Genomic DNA, 21,246 nt, shown 5'->3' with positions numbered 1-21,246 from the left:
CCAGAGGGCAGACGGGTTGGGACAAGCATCGTTTTCCTGGAAGGAGTTGAAGGAATGGCCATGTCTGGAACCTCAGAATCCTGATAAGAGAAGGGGCCAGGAGTCTTGGCCAGCTTTCCAGAGATTCCCCCACCTGAATCCAATACTGGAGTCAACCCACTTTTCCATTTTTGTTGTTGTTGTTGTTGTTCTCTACTCCCACCTTGCCTTCCTGGCAATGGAAAACCCAGCCCCCAACCTACAGCCAGACGTCGGGTCTTGATTTCCACTAAGGAGCCAGGAGTGAAGTGAAAGTCACTCAGTCATGCCTCTTAGAGACCCCATGGACTGCCAGGAGCCTGCCAAGCTCCTCTGTACATGGAATTCTCCAGGCAAGAATACTGGAGTGCGTTGCCATGCCCTTCTCCAGGGGATCTTCCCCACCCTGGGATCAAACCCAGGTCTCTGGCATCGTGGGCAGATTCTTTACTGTTTGCGCCACCAGGGAAGCCCACGGAGCTAGGAAATGGAAACCAAATGCCTGATACAAATCGGCATCAATGGGCTCGTGGGTCCTCCACCCCTCTGCTCCAGACCACAGTGCCGGGAATGACATTTCTTCAGGAGGCAGGACAGAGAACTCAAGACTTTGAAGTTATTCTAGGTATGGTGGCCCCACTGTGGTCCTCAGCACCCCCTCCCTTCCCACCTCTGCCAGGATGTTGATGCTCCTGTGGCGACTAGACTGACTGAGCATTCAGGGGGATTTGCAGGTCACGGTGGGAGGGCTTGGGTGCAAACAGACCAGCAGTTCCTCTCTGGAGCCCGGTTCTCCCCACTGTGACCCTGCCCAGGGCAGTTCACTTCCTCTGGCCTGGTAGTGGTAGGGGGTGCTCACATTGACATGCAGTTGCTTTTATTTCCTTCTTTTTTGACAACTAGCACTTGGCTCCCAGATCGTGGGGGCAGGAACTGGGGGTGGGAGTGGGGAATCTGTGAGCTGTGGGATTCCTGCTCCCAAAGTACACATCCTCTGTTCTCTGGAGCTAGACAGTGGCCCCCACCCCCACCCCACCACCACAAGCCCTGCATTGATGACAACTAATGAGTGGGGGAGGGAAGTACACACATACACTGTGAATTTCACTCTGTCTCTTGGCATCACACACATTCATACTGAGACTCACAGAGCCTGCAGACACACCACACAAGTGTGCACCACATCTATACACACGGTGCCTGGATACACTTACCCTGTAAAAGCCTACACTGTCACTCACACTTTGGGTATCACTTTGCCATATGCACACACATGCACGCACACACACACGTTATAAATACACTTATATCACAAAGGTACATCCCAGGCCACACGTGCAGCCACCTCCCAAGGAGACCCAGCACTTCTCTGGGAGGCCCATGAAAGGAAAAGGACCTCTTACCTCCTACTCCAAGGACACAAGGGTAGGGCACTGGGAAGAGGGATTGGCGACAAAGGGGAATTTAAAGAAATGCCTTAGGGAAAGAGATACTCTCCCTCCATTTGGCTTAGGGACCTAAAACTTCGCTGTCAGCCCACACTCGCCTCCTCCCCCTGTATGCCTTGGCCTCGGCCCCAGAAGTAGGGGGTTCTATGAAGAGCAGCCCCCTGGCTGAAGGAGCGTTGCTTTGTTCTTTATCTCCTGCTGCAGGCAGCAGCCTGTGGTGCCTCGGGAAAACTAGGTGGCTGTGGGATGCCGCCACCGAGGCAGAGCCAGAGAGATGAGGATCGCAGCCCCAGCCTCAAGATTCAGACAGCACAGGTGCCAGTGCATCGGGGCCAGTGAAATCGAGAAGCCTGGGAGCACCTCAAGAGATCAAATACATGTACACACACACACTCCATAGAAGTGAGGGGTGAGAAGCACTGGGAGATAACCAGGAATCCAGCGGTACCACGTGGACACACATTCTAGGGCTGGCACTGAGAGCCCACAGCCCGGTGAGCCCAGGACAGTGAGATTAAAGATAACCAACCGCACTCCCAAACCCTCAGAATCAAACCTCAGTGCAGCCCCCAGTCCAGAATCCAGGCGGTCAGAGCTGTGGAATGAATTGGAGAGCTTACCCCTTTCCCCAGCTTCAGGGCAGTCCCTCCCCCCACTAAATTGATAAATCAAATCCAGACACAAACCCAATCTGCCTGATGCCCTAGAAAATGCCCCCGCTTCACTCACCAGCTGATCTCAGAAATAGCTTTGGCCCAGCAAGGCTGTCCCTGCTCGCTCCCTCCCTTCCGAAGCCATTACTGACCCACCAGGAGTCTGTACACAGGCAGCACAGACTTTGGGGACAGAGCGGCCTCCCAGGAAGAGGCTACAGGGAAGAGGAGGGTGAACTGGCTGACCTTTTGCAGTCCTTTGACCATCTAAGACAGCTCTCCCATCCCTAGTAATTCTCAGTCTCTTAGTTGTAAATAAATCAACCAAACACCATTGTCTAGGGTTTTTTTGGTTTTGTTCTGTTTTGTTAAAAAAAAAAAAAAAAAAGACAAGACATCATGGCCAACTGGTAGGTTCCTAAGTCTCTGCCCATCCAGTTGAGTCAGAAAATGCCCAGGGGTAGTGAAATATAAGGGAGGAAAATCCAGGGAAGGAGATGTGGGGAGGAAGGCAGAGCCACAGACAGTGAGCCACTGAAGGATGCCGTCATCCTGTGACTTCCTGTCCGTGACCACAAACGGAGGAGGAAGGAGGACCCCAGACAAGTCCCTCACCTCCCAGCAAGGCGATCCCTTTCTCCATCAGGCACATACATTCTTTCCTCCTACTCTGATTGCTCAGAGATGGGCCTCACCTCCCCAGCCCTCTGCAGGGCTTCCTCTGACCTCTTCCCTTCCCCAGAGCAGGGTCTCAGTTGCCAGGCATCAAGCCAAGGTGGGCTTGCCCCTGCAGGTCCTTCCCCCTGAAAGGACCTGGGGAGGAGTAAATGGGAGCCTGGCAAGTTTCAGTTTTGGGATTGGGTCTCAGTGGGTCTCCTGCTACCCCTCACCTTCCCTATGCTAGGGACTAGACCTCCTGACTAGACTGAGAGGAGGGACAATGGTCAAGCTACATGTCTACTTTCCTCCCCTGATTATGGAACTGGGACTTCTCTTCTCCCACAGACTTGGGCTCACCTTGCAGGAGGTGGCCCCACATATCTACATCAGAGGGAGTCAAGATGAGTCCCCAGGGCTGCAAACTAGAGCTGGCATGTAGTATGTGGTCAACAAGTGTTTATAGATGGCTGAAGGGCTGAAGGGCTGAATGGATGAATGAATCCAGGATCAATTTGGAAACATACCAGGGCTCTCTTGGGTTATCTAAGCCCATAGAGGACACCCCTAGGCTTCGGCTCACCCCAAGCACACACCCATGCTCATCAGCACACACGCACACACACATACACACAAACACACCCCGAAGGAAACTTCTACGCCAGAGGCAAAGCCAAGACTCAGACCTAGGCTCCAGGTCAGCTCTGCAGCCTCCAGGGGAGGGGGCAGCAGGGGGCACTGAGCCCCCTGCCTGCTGACAGGCTCACTCTCGGAAGCTGTCAGCCAGCTGGTGGCAGTCCAGCTCCCCCTTCGGCTCCAGGCCCCCCGGAAGCTTCACTCCCGTCTTCCGGTCCACACACCAGCACTTGCCGCGCTGCCCATCCAGGGCTGGGTGGCACTGCCAAGACAAGGGTGTGAGAGGTCAGGTTCCCAGGCGGCCACCCCCGATCCCAGCCCAGCCCCCAGATCAGACAGTGGTTTCCAACTGGTCTCTGAGGGTGGAGGCTCTCTTGGACATGAGTCCTCTGAGTTCACCGGAGTGGAGCAAAGGTGGCCAAGAAGGAAAGGCCCAAAGAGTTTGGGAAGGCAGAGCCCTGAGGAAGTTCTGTAGACCCCCTGGAGAGGAGATGGGATCCACAGAGTTGAAAGGTACAGCTGGATGTCAAAGGCTAGGGTCCAGTTTGAAGTTTTTAGTTTGGGTTCTGATTGTATTTTGGCTTGAGTTCTGACTGTGTTGAGACTTCCAGAATAGGATTATGGTTAAGACTGTGATTATCTATATTGAAGTTAGGGTAGCATTAGGATAAGAGTTGCGGTCGAATTGGGAATTATGACTACAGTTTGAGTGAGGTAAGGCCGAGAGCCCATATCAGAAATGGAATTGGGACAGAGACAGAGGTTGAGGTGAGAACAAATAAAGCAGTTGGGCTAAACTTTGGGTCGGGCTTAGACGGGAGAGGAGAGAGGGTAAAGGTATATTTCAGGGTCAGGATTAGAGTTGAAGTGAAGGATGTCTCAAGGGTCAGAACTGGCCAGATGATAAAGGGTCAAGTGTCAGAATTTTCAGCGAATAAAAATGGGAAGGAAACCCACAGAACTGTATAACACAAAGAATGAGCCCTAATGTAAACCATGGACTCTGGTTAATAACTAATAATCAATTTTAGTTCCCTGGTGGTCCAATGGTTAGGACTCAGCATGTTCACTGCCAGGGGTCCAGATTCAATCCTAGATCAGCAAACAAAGATCCCACAAGCCATGTGGCTTGGCCAAAAAAAAAAGGAAAAAGAAAAATTGAGACAAGGACAAAACTGGTATTGGGACAAAGGCTAGAGAAAGGTTTGACACTGATTTGGGGCAGGGGATCTTTCTGGTTCTCCACCATTGCACCCCACCTCATAACCTCCTCATGCTATCCTAGGGTGTGCAGACTCGGGGGGCAGCCTTTCCCCTCCTAGCTAGGCCTCTTCTGGCCCAACGGTGGTCCACTTTGTGGATTCGCCTGTAGAGCATGAAGTGGGGGAACGTGTGTGTCCATGCTCAGGAGGGCTGGAGGAGATCCAGGCCTCATCCAGCACAAGGCCACCCAGTGCCCTGCCCAGATATGCCACCATCCCAGGTAAGCCCAACTCTGACAGGCCAGAGATGCAGCTTGAGCAAGTCAGCCTCACTGACCATCCCAGCTTCCTGGGGGCTTGTCAGAGGAACCCATGTTCCAAGGGTGTGAGGAGGCCTAGAGGTTTCTGCATCCATCTCCTCTCCTGCCTTCTTCTTCCTCTGCTCCACCCGAAGTGCCTGTTCCCAGCTGTCAGGTCTGCCTTTCCCCCAGCTTGGCTGACCCCCAGATCCTTTGGGTGGCTCAGCTCAGGGGAAGGGGCATGTTGAGTTTTCTCTGCAACTCCTCAAGACCTAGCCCCTCCATTCCCAGATGACACCTCAGACATCCAGGGACAAAGGAAAACTACTCACAGGAATGGAGGTGGAGAGGGGGAGGGCTTGGGAGGCAGAGGCTGACAGGGGTGCTAGGTCTGCCTCACAGATAGTGGCTACAGAGGCCATGGAAATAGCCCTGGATGGGGAGGCAGGATGACTGGCCTGCCTTTAACTTGCTCCATGACTCTGGGTTGCCCTCTGCCCCTCCCTGGGCCTCAGTCTCCTCATCTGAGGGGGGAATAGGCAAAATGAACTAAGGTCCTGAGTCTGGGGATAGGGTGGTTTGGAGAGGGTCTAAGGGGTGAGGTTGGGGCTGGGGAGCCTCCCCCTTCCTGAGACTGCCATCCCAGACATCTCAGAGCTGAGGCCGGGCCGAGCCGACGGAGACGGAGACGCACCTGCTTGGGGTGGAAGTTGCCGTTGCGGTCGCAGTTGGGGATGGGAATGATGTAAAGGTCTTCGTGGGTGCGGCTCTGTGAGGCGGCCAGCCGCTCCAGCGCCCGGTGCAGCTCACTCTGGCAGGAGCCCTGGGGCTGGAGGAGGGGAAGATGAAAACTGTTTAGCAGGAGCAGAAGAGGCAGGGGGACCAGGGCTGAGGGTCAGATCAGGACTGTAGGCTCTGAAAGGAGGGATCAGGCCTGGAGGCCGAGCAGGTCTTCAGTGAGACGAAAGGAGGGGCTCGGGTTTAGGGCACCCTGGCGGGCAGGACAGAGGGACATTGAGGAGAGGATCTCGAGCCAAAAAGCTTCTAAAAAGGAGGGGTGTGACGTGAAGGGATCTAGTGGGGAAAGGAAATCTATGGAGAAGGACAGGAAGGGGATGATGTCTAAATAAGACGGAAGGATGAAATCATATAATTAACAACTTGTAAGACCCAGGCACGGATCCATCAGAACCACCCATCAGAAAGGACATTAGCCAGACCCTGGATTAAGGTCCCAAGGCTCCCTACTATGGCCAGCCTGAACTCTCAAGTTACTGAGAAGCTCTGGGGTGAGGAATCCAGGGGAAGAGCCAAGCAACATCAGGGGGCTTGAGGCAACTGCTATTCACCAACCAGTGTGGAGTGTCTCAGTATTTAACAGTAACTTCAGCTGTCCCTAATGTCTAGAACTGCTGAACCGGAATGGAATTTCAACAGGAGTGAGGACTTTTCTGGGTCCTGATGACACACACAAGGTGTACATAGCAGACAGCCAAAGAATGCTTGCTGAACAGACACTGTCCGGATCTGGTGATGGTGTTGGTGATGGTGGTGGTGTGTGCCTATGCATGTGCACATTTGCTCAGCAGTCCTCACCACAGGCCGGGCTTCCTCTCGGGGCACCCCGATGACCTTCATCTTGCCCCCACTGGTGCTCCGGTCTCGAATTTTGGCTAAGTGCTTCTGCAGGCACTTGCGGTCGTGGGCGCTGCAGGGGCTGAAGCTGTTGTTGGGGTGGTCACCCTCGTCCTTGTCTGCAGTCAGGCCAAGAGGGGGAGAGGTCAGTGCTTATAAAGGGCAAGACAGCAGAGCAACCCGACTTCCCATCTGCATTCTCCTCCTTGGGGAGTCTCCAGCCTGGTGCTGGAAGAATCAGGGGAAGAGCAGAGGGTCTGGGGGTGAGAAGAAATGAAATCAGCACCCCGGTTTCCTCCCCGGTCCCCTGGAACTTCTCGGGAGAATATTCCTCTTGGAGTCCTTGATTTTTCCTTCACTCCACCCAGTCCAGTCCTCAGATGAGTCACCAGCTGCAGTCGCCCAAACAGCAGGAGGGTCCCCTGGGCCTTGCAGGGAGGTCTGAGGCAGGCCGAGGGCCCCACATTCATGTCCCCCTTCCATTCAGCTCTCCCTACCATCCCCCTTCTCCGTCTGCTCTTTCTTCCTGTCTCCTTTCCTGCTCCTTTCAGCGTCTGGCTGAGCCAGCCAGGGGATCCCCAGGGCTGTCAGCTCTGCTGACCCTCTTCCAAATGGCCAGAATCAAAGTTTCCATGAGTGATGAGAAACATGGCCCAAAAGCTCTCTCCATTGGCTGGAGAGGAGAAGTGGGAGTGGGTGTGTGTGCTTGCATGTGAAAAGTGTGTGCGTGTGTTGGGGGAGAGACACTGTGTGGCCCCCAGGACCAAAAGAACACCCTTGCACATTCCTGCAGCCCCCCAACCGCACCACTCCAAAGTCTCCCATCCTTAGATTTCAGATCTCATCCAAAGTGCCTATCTGCTGCCCAGAGCCAGGGCACTGGGGATCTGGAGATGGGGGTGGGCTAGACCACCACCCTCTCCCTGGGATCTCTTAAAGGCTCTATCTGAACTCAGAAAAAAAAAAAAACCATCCAGAAGTCCCAGAACTGTAACCTCTGCTCCTTCCTCCTGGCAGCCAAAACCAGAACGCAGAGCTGAGCTGGAGGAAGAGGTCTCAAGATCTCTCTGCACATCAGAGCCACCTCTGAAATGCTCAGGCTTGGCAGCCTGCTGCCGACCCAAGTGCAAAGCCCCTGCCAGCATTCCAGATGTTGGCAGCCGGACAGAAGGTTACATCTGGTTTGCGTCAGGATTTTTTTTTTTTTTTCCTGAGGAGTTAGCAGGTTCCTCCACACATGGCAGCAGTCCCAGAGCTGCCTTGGGGTCAAATTGTATTTTTCTGCTGAGCCAAAGTTAGTTGGGGGGGGTTAGTTCTCTTCTTATTCTCCTAGTTCTGGGGGTGTGGAGGGGTGAAGCACATAAATAAAGAGAAGCCAGACAAGGAGGAATCTAGACCCCCAAGAAGTCTGTGTCAAGATTCCACACCAAAGGTTATTTATAAAGTTGAGTCACCAAGGATGGGAAAAGGTTTTGTCACGGGTGCAGGGCTGGCTTAAAGAAAAGAACCAGAGGGAAGGAATAAATGAAGCAGAGAGATATAATCCTTCCTTCTGCGTATGTAACATCTCAAGAAGGACAGTCTGTTGGGGACTTCTGTCCCAAAAGATGACAACAAGTTTCCAAAGGTCAACCAAGGAGAAGCCTTGAATACAAAGACCAACAAAGACCTCCCAGCTGGTGTGGGCAGCAGAAGAAGGGGCTGGTCAATTTCAGAAGACCAGGATTGTGCAAAGGGGCCCATAAGAAGTCAGACCCCAAGCCCTCAGCCAGGAACCAGAGAGAAGATCTGAGATCCAGGCTCCTCTCTGGAGACCCTCCCAAGGAACTTTCTGCCCAAGAAGGCCCAGGCTGGCCAGTGACCCCCTACACACACACGCCACTCTCATCTTGCACAAAGCCACAAGACTTGTGGGTGGACTCACAGCTTCGCAGGGGTTTAGGCTGGAGCTGGAGATGGGAAAGAAAGGAAATAGAAGAGTGAAAAAAATTGAAGCCAAATCTTGGAACCACAGGGGCTAAGCTGAGCTGGGAATAAAGGGGCCACCGCTCTACCTGGAAAGGCTGGAAGAGTCCCAGGGGCTCATTTGCCACAACCCATGAGAGCCTCGATGGCCCCCGTTGACCTGGAGGTGTTTCGCTGTCTTTCCTTTGAGTTTGCTTTCTTTTCACGACCATAAAAGAAAGCTCAGCTGTGCACAGTGACACTTGTGCCTCTTGATAAGTGGCCAGATGTTCTTTAGGTCCCTTAGGAAGAGTTTTTCTAATGCAGGGGGCTGCCTCAGGAGGTAGAGAGCTCCCTGTCCTGGAGGTGGGGCAAGTCAGAGTGGCAGAGGCCTCAAGGACCCGGAAAGATCTGCAGTAGAGGTCTGACTGCTTTCCAACGTTGTGTTCCCATGAGTCGAAGTTCACACAGACACTCAGGGGATTATTAAAAGATATTTGGAATGTTTATCCCCTAACTCAAGAAGTACCATTAAGGAAGACAACTGGGTCCGCTCACTGAACCCTGGGGCTGCAGGGGGCATAGGATGAGCCTGGAACATAGTTCTTGTTTTGTGTTGGCAGGTCCCCATCACATGGCAGGAAGGGGGAGGTTATCTGGGGAAGGCTGAGCAGATTGCCTGCCTGACCTCTCCTCCCTTGGTTCCCCACCGCCCAGCACACTTAGTCGTTTAGAGTAGAATCCAGCAGACGGGGAGAGTGGCTTCATACTGCCTCTTGCAGGGGCATGGGTACAGAGTATGTCCCAATCTGCCAGCATAGACAGAGGCTGGGATTCAAGGATCACAAACACACACAAACAATCACGTGTCCAGACACACACTTATCCACATGTGCACACCCACATGCACCCTGGCGCCCTGACCCTGCCCTGGGCAGAGCACACTGACTATCCTGGCTGTTGACTTTCCACTTAATCTGTAACTTTTCATTGTCCAGCCTTGTTTCACTGGCAGACTGAGGCCCCACCCCAGGATCCACCCCAGGCACTAGCTTTGGGAGGGCGAAGTTCGTAGCCTTGAGTCTCTTAAAAAAATCAAAGTTCATCCTCCCATCTCTACAACCTGCTAAACGCTTGCTACTTACTTCCCTGCTCACCCAGGAGGTCCAGACACTGTGCTGCTCACCTAGGTGGCGCTTCTGGAAAAAAATCACGATCCTGGTGGGTTTCCCTCTGAGCAGCAGCCAGGGTCAGACCTTCCCCCTCACTTCCCCAGCAAAGGTCAGACTCCCTACATCTGAAAGGTCTGTTTGGGAGCTGGGGCTTCCCAGGTAGGCCAGGTCACCTCATCCGGCCCTGCTGGAGTAGGCCAAGGACGTCCCATCACAGGGGAAACGTGGCCTCTGCTCCGGCCACAGAGGAAGGGCAGGCACCCAGAGAAAGAAGAGGCTCCACAGCTTTGACACCAGTGGCTGCAAAGTTCATGGTCAAAGCTAGAGGATTTCCTTTCTCTTGCTGCCCAATTTCATCCCCATGATTTCTTCTCTACTCCAGCCCACACCCGGCTCAAGATGCCTAGGGTGAGGCTCCGAGGTAGGTGGGCCCAGCCACCTAGACATGAGCTGGAGGGTCACCCACCTGTCCTGCAAGAAAGGCCTGGACTCTCACTAGAGAAGCCAAGATCCCCATGCCAGGTACCAGGCCTTTCTCTGAGGTCTGGTTCAAGTGGGGGCCCCCTCTCACCCTTGTGCCATGACTGCTGGCCTCAAAGCATCAGAGAAGGACAGCTGGCCCCTCCACCCTACCCCCTCCACTCCTCTGCATGTCCCTCAGCTTTGCTCACTTGCCCCATTGTCCCCTAAAGCCCTAGCGTCATGGGAGAAGATAAGCTTCCACTTAAATCCATTTGGCTTCCTGTTCATCACCAAACTCTTATTGCTCCAACATTGAGCTCTTACTCCATGCCAGATGCCCCACACCTACAAGTTGGGTCCTGTTGTCCCCCCTTTTTACACATGAGGAAATGAAGCAGAATGGCTGGAGGAAAGGAGAACTTATCTCTGCGGCTCCTATGTCTTTAAATGGAAAGGCTCCTGATACCCAAAGCACCAATAATTCTGACTTTGCCAAAACTGAAGAAAAAATGTTAGGCAGCCATGCTCCTCCTTCCCCCCTCCCCCAAGGCACAGAATTTCTGGGAAGGCCCTGTTCCCATGACGTGACTGGATTCCCAGTATTGAAGTAGGGGGGACAATATTTGCTGTGTCGACTAAAAATTAACCCAGCCTGCATGTTCCCTAACGCTGTCCCAGAGGGACCAGGGCACAGCTTCGGATCACCCCAGTTCAAATGCTGATCTTCCCACCATCCCCTCCCCTGGATTCCACGAGTCAAGGGTCAGTACACTGAATCAGGATCGTGAATTTCTGAGGCAGGTGTCCCCACTCCGCCCTCACCTCTGTTGGCCTGGCTCAAAAAGCTGGGACAGGGGGTCATGGCAGAGGGTGGAGGCGGGGGACCATGGAGAGGGATGTGGGGAGAACTGCCCCCCTGAGCAAAGAGTCAGCCTCCAGACCACAGCAGACCAAGGGAGGAGGCTGCCCTCCCCCAGTCACCTGCTGACACTCAGCCCCAAGAGGAAAAGGCAGGAAGGAACGTTCAACTGATACCTCTGCCAAAACCTAGGCAAGAAAGCCAAAGCCTTGGGACATAACAGGGACAGTGGCCTATTGACAGTGGAAGGCTCAGGAGGATAGCCGGCAGAGGGACCAAGCTCTGGCCTCCAGATCTCACCAGACACCCTGCAGGGCTGCCACACAACCCTAGGGGGCGCCTGTCACATGGTGCGGCAGGTCCTGGGCTGGGGCAGGGGTACTTCTGGGATGACTGGGAGGTCAGAGGTCAAGGACACAGTTTATTGAGTAGGGACCTAGTGTCCCCAGGGTCCCCTCACCTCCTCTTTCCCTCTCCTGCTTTCTGCCTGCCCTGCAAGGATGGAGGCCAAGGCAAGGAGGGAAGGAGGAGAGGGGTTGAGAGATCCAGGCCCTATAATCTAAAGAGGACCTAAGGCTGCCTGTCGAGGCTGGTGTACATGATGTCCACAGGGCACTCACCAACTGTTCACGCCATGCCTCCCCAAATCTCCTAGCAGAACAGTCTTCTGCACTATGGGATGGGCTGTTCCTACCTAGCCAGGAAAGAAGGGGCTGAGGGCTCTTCTCTTCTGCCTCAGGTTCAAGTTGGTGAGAGAGGAGGAGCCCACCAGCCACCCTAATCTGCGGCCAGACACCCGCTGGCAGGTGGAGGATGAAGATGCACAGGGAAAGTGGACCTGTTGTACCCAAGGAACCCAAGGGCTCAGCCCTCACTCCCAGTCTGGTCTGGTACCAGAACCCCTCCTCCCCACTGGCACTGGCATCTGTACCCCAGGATCAGCGACTTGCACCCCAAGACTCCCCCCCCCCCCCCCGCCACGGCTTCCCAGATGTGCTGGGTGCCAGGCTGGCATTTCTCCTAGAATGTTTTCTGCTGATCTATCTCTCGCTGCCCAGGAGCAGGAAGGGCAGAGAGGCCTGAGGCTCAGACCCCTGGGGTCCACCTCCTTCCTGTTTTCCCTGCATCCTGCTCTCCTCTGGCTAACAAGCTGCAGAGGATTGAGGAAGTGGAGCAGCCTGGGACCCAGGGCAGGAAGCTTGGGGCCGCAGTCCCAGCATCCGGACTGCAACAATGGAAGCTTCAAGCACCAGGAAAAGAGACAGACACTGACAGAGGCACCGGGAGAGCAAAACGGAGTCAGACAGGGGACAAGAAACAGAGGCAGAGGGAGAGAAAGGCAGGCAGAGGCTCCAAAAGTAACAGAGAAAGACAGGAACAGAGAGAGACAGAGCGAGAAAGGGTTACAGAGACAAGAGAAAGGGCAACAGAAAGAGACTGAGATGAAAGTGAGCGAAGCAGAGCAACAAAAACAGGAAAAGGAATAAGATAAGGAGAAAGAAGCTGATAACGGACAGGAGATAGTGATGAAAGGAGAATTTGAGAATGTTGTTAGTGAAACTAGAGATTGAGAGACGCAGCAGGAAAGAACAAAAGAAAAAGAGGAAGAAGGAGAGAGACTGAGAAAGGTTATTACAAGAAACTGAAAGTCTCACCGAGATATAGAAAAAGAGAAAGTGTAAGAATGAGGGCCTTCTAAACCTCTCTCTATCGCGATCTCGATCTCGATCTCGATCTCTCTCTCCCCAACCCACCCCCACCCCAACCTTCCATCCCTGCTCCCTATCCCGTTAGGTTTCTGCAGCTCTGGGCTGGGAACCAAGACTTGCTTCTCTTCTGCCACCTCAGAGGGCACCTGCCAGGAGCAAGGAGCAGGGTGCCTGTGTACCAGGGCAGGAGGAGGTGCCCAGGCCTGGCAGAGAGACCCCTGTCTTCCCAAAACCTCTCAAAAAGCTAGGTGAGCCGGCCTGGGACTTTGGGAAAGGGCCACTCTGATGCCCCCTCACCACCAAAACCTCTCTAATTTGCGTGTCCCGCTCCATCCCACTTCAATGTCAAAAGTCCAAGCCCTGAGTTCCCAGACTCCTGGGGTTTCAGCTGAGTCCAGAGTGAGGGAAGGTCACTGGCTCAGGAACAGAAAGTCTCCAGGCCACCGTCCCCATCCCCCCGGTATCTGGCCCCTCACGTGCAGGCTGCAGCTGCTGGCTGGACCAGGTCACTTAACTTTCCACCCTTACAGCAGCAGCCAGGACTACCACTGGGACTCTCTTCCCAAACAGGTACCCTTCAGATGGAAGAATGGCACAGAGTCCTCCGTGATGGCGGCAACAGGCTGCCAGGGACTTGATAGCAGTTTCCTTGGCTGACCCTGTCCCATCCCAGTCGGGCCCTGCCACGTACCTGTCTTCTGCTCAACTCACAGAGGATTTTCAAGAGCCTTCTGGGCCAACCCGAATGGGAAAGAGGGCTTCTGGGAGGGCAAGACCCCAGGGAGGGCATGCAAGGGCAGGGGCACCTTACCAGAGGGCTGCAGGCTTTCCTGGATGGCCTCGATCTCTGCCAGCTCCATGCACACGCCTTGTCCGTGCACCAACGTGTGCAGGGGCTTCTCGACGCCCCGGGGCGGGTAGCAGCGCAGGCCGGAGCCGCAGCGGGGGGTGTACACCCCACAGGGCATCCCCTTGCCCAGGGCGCAAGTGGCGCAACAGCCGCAGCCCGGCTCTCGCACCAGCTCCTCGCAGCCCACGGGGGGGCGGCAGCGCGCCAGCTTCTCCTCGGAGCAGGGCGGGCAGTGGATGGCTTCGTCGCCCAGGCTCGGCCCGGGCCCGGCGGCCAGCAGCAGCGCGGCCACGAGGCAGAGGGACAGCATGACCGGACGGGGACGGGGCGCGGGCTGGCAGCGGGGGACACACAGGGGCAAGCGCCCGGCGCGCCTGGAGGACCCGACCCGGAGGACGCGGGGACACGCGGTGGCCCTCGCTGGAGGACAAGGACGGAGCCGAGGAAGTTAGCAAGCTGGCCGGAGGGGAGAGAGCCTGGCCGCCGAGGCGCTGCGCCGCATCCTCGGCCCGGCCCAGGCGGCGGGCGGTGGGGGGGCAGGGGGCTGAGCGGCTGCCCGGGACCGGCTCCCCCGGACTTTATACGGGCCCCTGGCCACACCCCCAGCGCCGTCCCAGCGGTGGGGGAGGGGCGGGGGAGAGGGAGACGGAGAGGCGGCTGTTAGGGGGAGGGGGCGCTGTCCTAAGTCGCCGCCGCCGCTACAACATCTGAAAGTCCTTTTCTGCCGCAGGAGGAAGCGGCGCAGTTTGCAAGCCACTGCAGGGACCGAGAGCGCTTCCGAACTGGGGCCCCGGGGGGCAGCGAAGGGCAAGGAAAAGCGAAGGCGCTGCTCTTCGGCCCCCCCACCCCCGACCTTGCAGGATTCTTCCCCGGACCCCTGAGATGGCCCGCGGTCCCCCACGCTGAGAGAGCGGCGACCTCCTGGCCCCAACTCCCGGGTCCGAGATTCAGTCCCCCTGGCCGGAGAGAGTCCTTTCCACCCCACTCCAGGGCTTCGCCTCTCAGCCGCTGGAGACCTGGTGCGGGGAGGAGGGGAAAGGGGGCCCAGAAGGGTCTGATGGCCCTAAAAAGTTAATAGGCTCTCTCCTCCTCACTTGTCCCTTCCAACCTGCTGTCGCCTCCAGCTCCTCGGGGGCTCATTGGAGCCCCTGTCCCCTCTGGCTTACCCAGGATGAAATCAACAGAACTCCCACACGGAGAGGGAGGTCCCCAGACGCTTGCTCCTTCCTGGATGTTTGCTTCTATTGCCCAGACCCATCCCCAGAGGGAAACTGGCTGAGGAGATTGCCACTCTCAAAGGCAAATTGTGCATTGCACAACTCCAGAGGGCACCATTTCTCTTGTAGTCATTGTAGACTTGTATAGCTGTTCTGACCGTCTTCCAGCAGATGGCACTCAATGGTTTTGAGAACAGGGGTGCCTTTTCTAATTCACCCAACGGTGCTATTTGGGCTAGTGTCAGGGTTGGCTGGGGCCCCTGTGAAATCCTGTTGGTGCCTGTATGCTCCTTGCCTCAATTCTGCAGGGGTTAGGAGGGGTTCTAGAGTAGCATTTGGAGCAGGGACTCCTCTCCTAGATGGTCTCTCAGGTCCTCCCTCCCCACCCTCCCCCAAAGTTTCTGCTATCCTGGACCTGATTTCAGCGTAAGGGCTCCTGTCCAGGCATAATTGGTGACCCGCTGTGGATTTTTCTGGCTTGGCCTAGAAAGCTGCAGGGTAGCCAAGCTGAAGTGCAGATCAGAAACCCTCTTTCTGCTTCCTCCCCCAAGACAGAGGTCCTTCAGTCTCACAGGGATTGGGCCATCTACCTTCTTCAAGTGCAGACTGTCCAGGTGAGAGGAGGGAGGCAGAGGGGCTAGAAGCTGGCCCCCCGCAGGGACAGAACCAAAAGTTGCAAACTGACGGCACCTACTGGCAGGACTGCAGAAGGACTGGAGAGTCACAGCTGGGGACACAATTTCGGGATGCTCCATGGACATCTCACAGACGACTGGGGTCTCTTCTGCCCCATCTGTCTTGGCCCAAAGAGGGCCAGGCCCCTCCAGTCCCTGGGGGAAGCCCGGCCTGTCCCCAATTCAGAAAACTGCCCCCAGCTCTTCCAATTCCTTCAACATCATGGGACCCAGTTCTGCCACCAACTTACTAAATGAACTTGGACACCACCCCTTAGAGCTCGAACGTCCCTAACTAGAGTGGAGGTAGGTCATCTTCACCTGGCCTACCTCTTAAAGCTCCTGTGAGAATAAACTGGGACCAGGAAGAATAGTTCTGATTGCAATGCTGGACTTGTCTCCTGGATAGCAAACCTGGGAGGGATAAAGGTGCTAGGACAGGAGGAAGGAAGGCAGAAGAGGCTGAACTGAAGCCAAGAGAAGTGGCAGGAGATCAAGCATGAGTGCAGGTGAGTGTCGGAAATCTGGACATTTTTCCAGGTGAGACATGTCCACACCTCTACCCCAGCAGCTCCTCCCGCCCCAAGTCCATCCTCAGGCTTGCCCACATTGCCATCTGGGATAATTCCTAGGAGGCAGGAAAACGGATATGAGAGCTCTTCCGAGCACCTCCCCATCATACATGCAACCCACCTTTACTGATCACTACTGTGTGCAGGCTTTGTGCTAATACAGAGCATCCAGACATGGCTGAGACCACTGTCCATCCTCAGGGAGCTCACTGCCTAGTGAGGGGAGACAGACATATGAATAAAATAAGTGCAGGTGCCCTGGGAGTGTCTATATGGGGCGTGGTGGGGACCCAGATGCACAAATGGTCAGTTCTAATCCAGGACAAGGAAAGACTTCATGGGGGAAGTGACTCTTGGACCAATGGTCTTCCATCCATGCTAGAAGGATAAACACAGATATTAGCATCAGGGGGACTTTCCAGATGGCACTAGTGGTAAAGAATCCACCTACCAATGCAGGAGACACAGATTTGATCCCTGGGTTGGTAAGATCCCCTGGAGGAGTAAATGGCAACCTATGCCATTATTCTTGCCTGGAAAAATCCCATGGACAGAGGAGCCTGGTGGGCTACAGCCCATGGGGTCGCAAAGAGTCAGACACAAATGAGCACACACACATTGGCATCAGGCTGACCTGGATTCTATCCTGGTTTTGTCACCAGTAACTGAAACAAGATACTTTCTGATTTGCACAGTCCTTACCCAGAAAGAAGGGTAGGGAGGGAAGAGATTGAAAGAGTGGCCTTTGCGGTGCCCAGCACACATGTGCTCCCAACCTCCCCTGCTAGAAACTAACTTCTCCACTTAGCTGGACATGCCCTGGTGGCAGGAACTGGGTCTCCTCCTCCAGATTAGAAGTTCCCAGAGGACTGGCTTGGGTGTTCCCTTCCCCTCTAGCCTGCTGCTGTCTGGGAGAGGCTGTATGTAAAAGGCATGGGATTTGGAGTTACCAGACCTGGGTTTGAGTTGCAGCACAGCCAACAAAGAGCTTTGTTATACTTGAAACTAACATAACATTGTAAACTAACTATACTTCAAATTTTTAAAAAAGAGTTTTGTGACCTTGGACATACACTTAATGTCTTGAAGGGTTATTTTCATCTTCTGTTAAAAAAAAAAAAAAGGAGAGAGATAATAGTTGGGCTTCCCCACAGTATTGTTGTTGTTGTTTAATCACTAAGTCATGTCTGATTCTTTGCAATCCCACGGACTGTAGCCTGCCAGGCTCCTCTGCCCATGGGATTTCTCAGACAAAAATACTGGAGTGGGTTACCATTTCCTTCTCTAGGAAATCTTACTGACCCAGGGATGGAAACTGCGTCTCCTGCATGGGCAGGAGGATTCTTTACCCCTGAGCCACCCCAAAGCAAGGTTGCAAGGAAAAGTGAGATCATGGACAAGAAAGGGCTTTGAGGAATGGAAAGCAGATGCTGTGTGTGGGTTTCCTCCACCTCACTGCTGCCTCTCTGAGGACTGGGAGCCCCCCAGAGACAGAAACCCGGTTCTCCTTCCCTGCAGTCTCTCCCAGCCCAGAGCTCTACCGGAAAAAAGAAAACTCCTCTTCCCCTCAGCATCCCTGTCCATCCCTCACCTCCTGGGAGCTGGGGGGTGGGAGCCAGGAAGAGACTCCTAATGGACAGGTGGAAAGCCTCACTCTCTTCAGCCTCTTCCATCCCACCCCTTTACCAGCTTGTTGCTTAGAAAGAATCTCACTGTGTAGCTCATTGGTCTAAGGCTGTGATTCTCACTTAGGGTACAAGAGGTCCCAGGGTCAAATCCAGGATGAGCCCCCCCTTCTTGGGCTTCCCTGGTGGCTCAGATGGTAAAGAATCTGCCTGCAATGCAGGAGACCCAAGTTCTATCCCTGGGTCAGGAAGATCCCCTGGAGAAGGGAATAGCAGCCCACTCCAGTATTCTTGCCTGAAGAATTCCATGGATGGAGGAGCCTGGTGGGCTACAGTCTATGGGGTCGAAAAGAGTCGAACATGGCTGAGCAACTAACACTTTCACAACTCCCTTGTTAGCTCAGTTTCAAATTTCTATTGTAGGGCTCCAGCTGGGCTTCTTAGAGAATCAGTAAGAAAAGAGATCTCTCTTCCCAGGAGAAAGAAACAGTCCTGCCCTCAGGGAACACCCACTCTGATGGCTTGCCCTGGGGAGCAGCTCATAGGAGTAGGGTGGAATATACATCCATATACATATATATATATACACACATCCTATATATGGGATGGAATATACATAAAAATGAAAGTTAACACTTAATGAGCATAGACCATATGCTGGACATGTTCTAAGTGCTTTACTATGTCCATTTCACAACAACCTCATGAAGTAGTCCCCATCATTGTTCCTTTTTAAAATGGGGAAAGTGAAGTACAGAGAGGCATGTGACTTACTCAACGTCACATACCATGTAAGTGGAAGATCAGAGTCGTGAACCCAAGCAGTCTGGCTCCAGAGTTTGTATGATTAATCCGTATGTTTTATAGCCTTCCAAAACAGCTGTCAGAAGCATTCTAAGCAAATTCCAAAGGCAAAAGGCTATGGTACAGAGTGCAAGCTAGGTATACAGGGTCAGAGCAGAGGTGGCATTGCCACGGGAAGCAGACTGACCTGTAACTTTGGCTTCCTAGCCCCTCTCTGGCTGCCCCAGACCGTCCGCAGTGCACACACCGAACAGGGAGCTGTTTCCCTCCATACTGGGATGTCCAGGTCCCAGATACGACATCCTCTGTGGTCACCCCAGGTGTGGGCTGAGCAATGGCGCCCGAGTACAGCTGCCTCCTTGACTACCAGGGCCCCACACTTGGACAGACCAGATCAGGAGAGTGAGGATCTCCAAAAAGACATTACAGTGAAGAGGGAGGTCTGGTCCAGAGGACAGAGCCTGGGTCCTTCCCATAGGACAAGTGGCTTCAGAAGTGAACACCCAGGCAGGGAGCGGGTGGGGAAAGGAGAACCCATCTGACCCTGGGCAGCCCAGGATCTGGTTTCATGTCTTCAGTTCATCCAGCTCTACCACCTGCCAGCTCTGTGGCACTTCCCCTTCCTCAGCTTCAGTTTTACCATCTGTAAAATAGGGGAGGGGAACTCATGGAATTGTGAAGCCCCTTCCAAACTGGGGCCATCTAGGAATCTAGAACCTCTGAAGTGCTTTCACGTGGTCCTAGGCCCAAAGCTGGCATGGCTTCCAACCCTCCAAACAGAGTGCACACTGTTTCCAGGTCAACTGGCACCAGCAGAGTCTCTTTCTCATGGCTCAAAGAAGCCTGCCCAGCAGAGGAGCCAAGTGAATGATGTTGGGCTCTAAGAGAGCACTGTCACCACCCTGAGAGGTGAGGAGGCCCACCCGAGGGCACGTAGCTAGGAAGTAATCCAGCCAAGACTTAAGCCAGATATCATGACTGCCTCCTGCAGACTTACCCCCCTGCGCCATGTTGCTTCTGCTGCCAGAGCATCTCTGGCAAGCCATGGGCTCAGGACTCAAGGGAGGTAGAGGTGGGGGGAGCAAAAGCAGGTGCTACCTAGGAGAATCTAGCAGAGGACACTTGCAGAAGTAGAGACACAGACGAGACTCTGGGCAGAGAGAGACAGCTGCTAGGTGGGGAAATCATTTCTCCCTGTCTGTCCTGACACCTACGAAGTCAAAGAGCAAGGTGTCTGCTTGCCAGGTGCCTCTTGTCCTGATGGCTTAGAAGCCTAGAATTGGAGCAGACCCCAAGTCCTTCCCCCACACTCCCTGGAAGACCTCCAAGCCCTGCCTCCTACCCCCTGGCCTCAGAGAACAAAGTGCTACCTACCCCTTAGAAAATCCCAAAGAGATATACCAAAGCACCACGAACCCAGAGAGATGACCCCAAAAGGGCTCTAGGATTACAAACCTCAGATAGGAGTCCTCAGATTCAGTAAAACCCTGGAGAGAGGGTTCCAGAGAGATTCCCCAGCACGCCCATTCCTGCCAGCACTGAGAATTCAGAAATACCCCAGTCTTGCCTTCTGCTGAGTCCCATACCTCTCCTCTGGCCCCATCACGCCACGCCCTGAGCCAGGATCACTGGTCCCTCACATCAGGCTTGATGTGTCCTTTCTCTCCTCCCCATCCCTGCCCTCTTCATCTCAACCTTCCTCTTCTCCCCACCCATCCTGGCCCGTGGAGCTTCCCAAGCTGACATCCCAACACCACTGGGGAACAGTGGGGCAGACCCCCCCCCCCCCAGGAAAAATGAGTGGATTGCAAGAGAGGAAAGGGAGTAAATATAGCCTCCATTTCTTCATCTGCAAAATAGGGATGATAACACCACCAGCCTCATAGAATTGTTATGAGAAGCTGTGCAGAGTTTTGCTTCTGATTATACCTCATTTAATAAATATGTGTGGAAAACATAATGGGATACTACGCATCCACCAGATTTGGTAACAATTTTAAATACAGTACCTGAATGTGGAGTAAGGGGACTCATACAAAATTGGCAAGAAAACAAATTTGTACAACCATTTGGAAGCAGCCAACAGTCCCACCCCAAGAATATACCCAATAGAAACGTCTGGGGACTTCCCTCGTGGTACAGTAGATAAGAATCCACCTGCCAGAGCAGGAGACATGGGTTCGATCCCTGGTCCAGGGAGATCCCACATGCTGTGCAGCAGCTAAGCCCAGACACCACAACTACTAAGCCTGTGCTCTGGAGCCCAAGAGTCACAACTGCTGAGCCTGTATGCTGCAACCGCTGAAGCCCAGGTGCCTGGAGTGCATGCTCCGCAACAAGACAAGCCACCACACTGGGAAGCCCACACATGGCAATTAGGGAACAGACCCCACTCGCTGCAACTAGAGAAAGCCCATGCACAGCAGTAAAGATCCAGCACAGCCAAAAGTAAATAAATAATTAATTAAATTTTAAAAAGAAATGTCTGTGTGCGTGTTTGTGTGTGTTCCAAAACACATGTGTAAGCGTATTCATACTGGTATTATTCAGTCAAACATTGGAATCAATAGTAAAATAGGTAAGCCTACAGCTGAATAAACTGTTACTACATCCAACAACATAGATGAATCACATATTGAACGGATTACCACAGTATGATTCTATTATTCAAAAGCAGGCAAAACAAATCTATGGTTTTAGAAATCAGGATAGAGGTTACTTTTGGGGAGAAGGGTGGGAATAATCACTGGAAGGGGTCTTATGGGGTACAGGTAATGTTTACTATTTAGCCACATAGTGTATTAACTAGG

General features: G+C 53.9%; 1 protein-coding gene across 1 annotated transcript; it reads right to left on the bottom strand.

Annotated features, from left to right (window-relative positions):
* Nucleotides 1-873: 873 nt before the first annotated feature.
* Nucleotides 874-14,101, bottom strand: IGFBP4 (insulin like growth factor binding protein 4). The gene is made up of 4 exons (XM_061143968.1): nt 13,506-14,101; nt 6,510-6,667; nt 5,608-5,742; nt 874-3,674 (listed from the first exon to the last, which is right to left on the bottom strand). The coding sequence occupies exons 1-4, from the start codon at nt 13,852-13,854 to the stop codon at nt 3,540-3,542; spliced, it is 777 nt and encodes a 258-aa protein (XP_060999951.1). The 5' UTR covers nt 13,855-14,101; the 3' UTR covers nt 874-3,539.
* Nucleotides 14,102-21,246: the final 7,145 nt, after the last annotated feature.

Source organism: Dama dama, chromosome 5 (assembly GCF_033118175.1).
Source record: "Dama dama isolate Ldn47 chromosome 5, ASM3311817v1, whole genome shotgun sequence".
NCBI lineage: Eukaryota > Metazoa > Chordata > Mammalia > Artiodactyla > Cervidae > Dama > Dama dama.
The sequence above is the reverse complement of the archived record's forward strand: the minus strand, read 5'-3'. Positions and strand labels throughout refer to the sequence as shown.

Coding starts and splice junctions, on each gene's coding strand:
- IGFBP4 (XM_061143968.1), bottom strand. CDS start 13,854: ATGCTGTCCCTCTGCCTCGTGGCCGCGCTGCTGCTGGCCGCCGGGCCC. Junction 6,668..13,505: donor GGAAAGCCTGCAGCCCTCTG/GTAAGGTGCCCC, acceptor GCCTGACTGCAG/ACAAGGACGAGGGTGACCAC. Junction 3,675..5,607: donor GCAACTTCCACCCCAAGCAG/GTGCGTCTCCGT, acceptor TTGTCTTGGCAG/TGCCACCCAGCCCTGGATGG.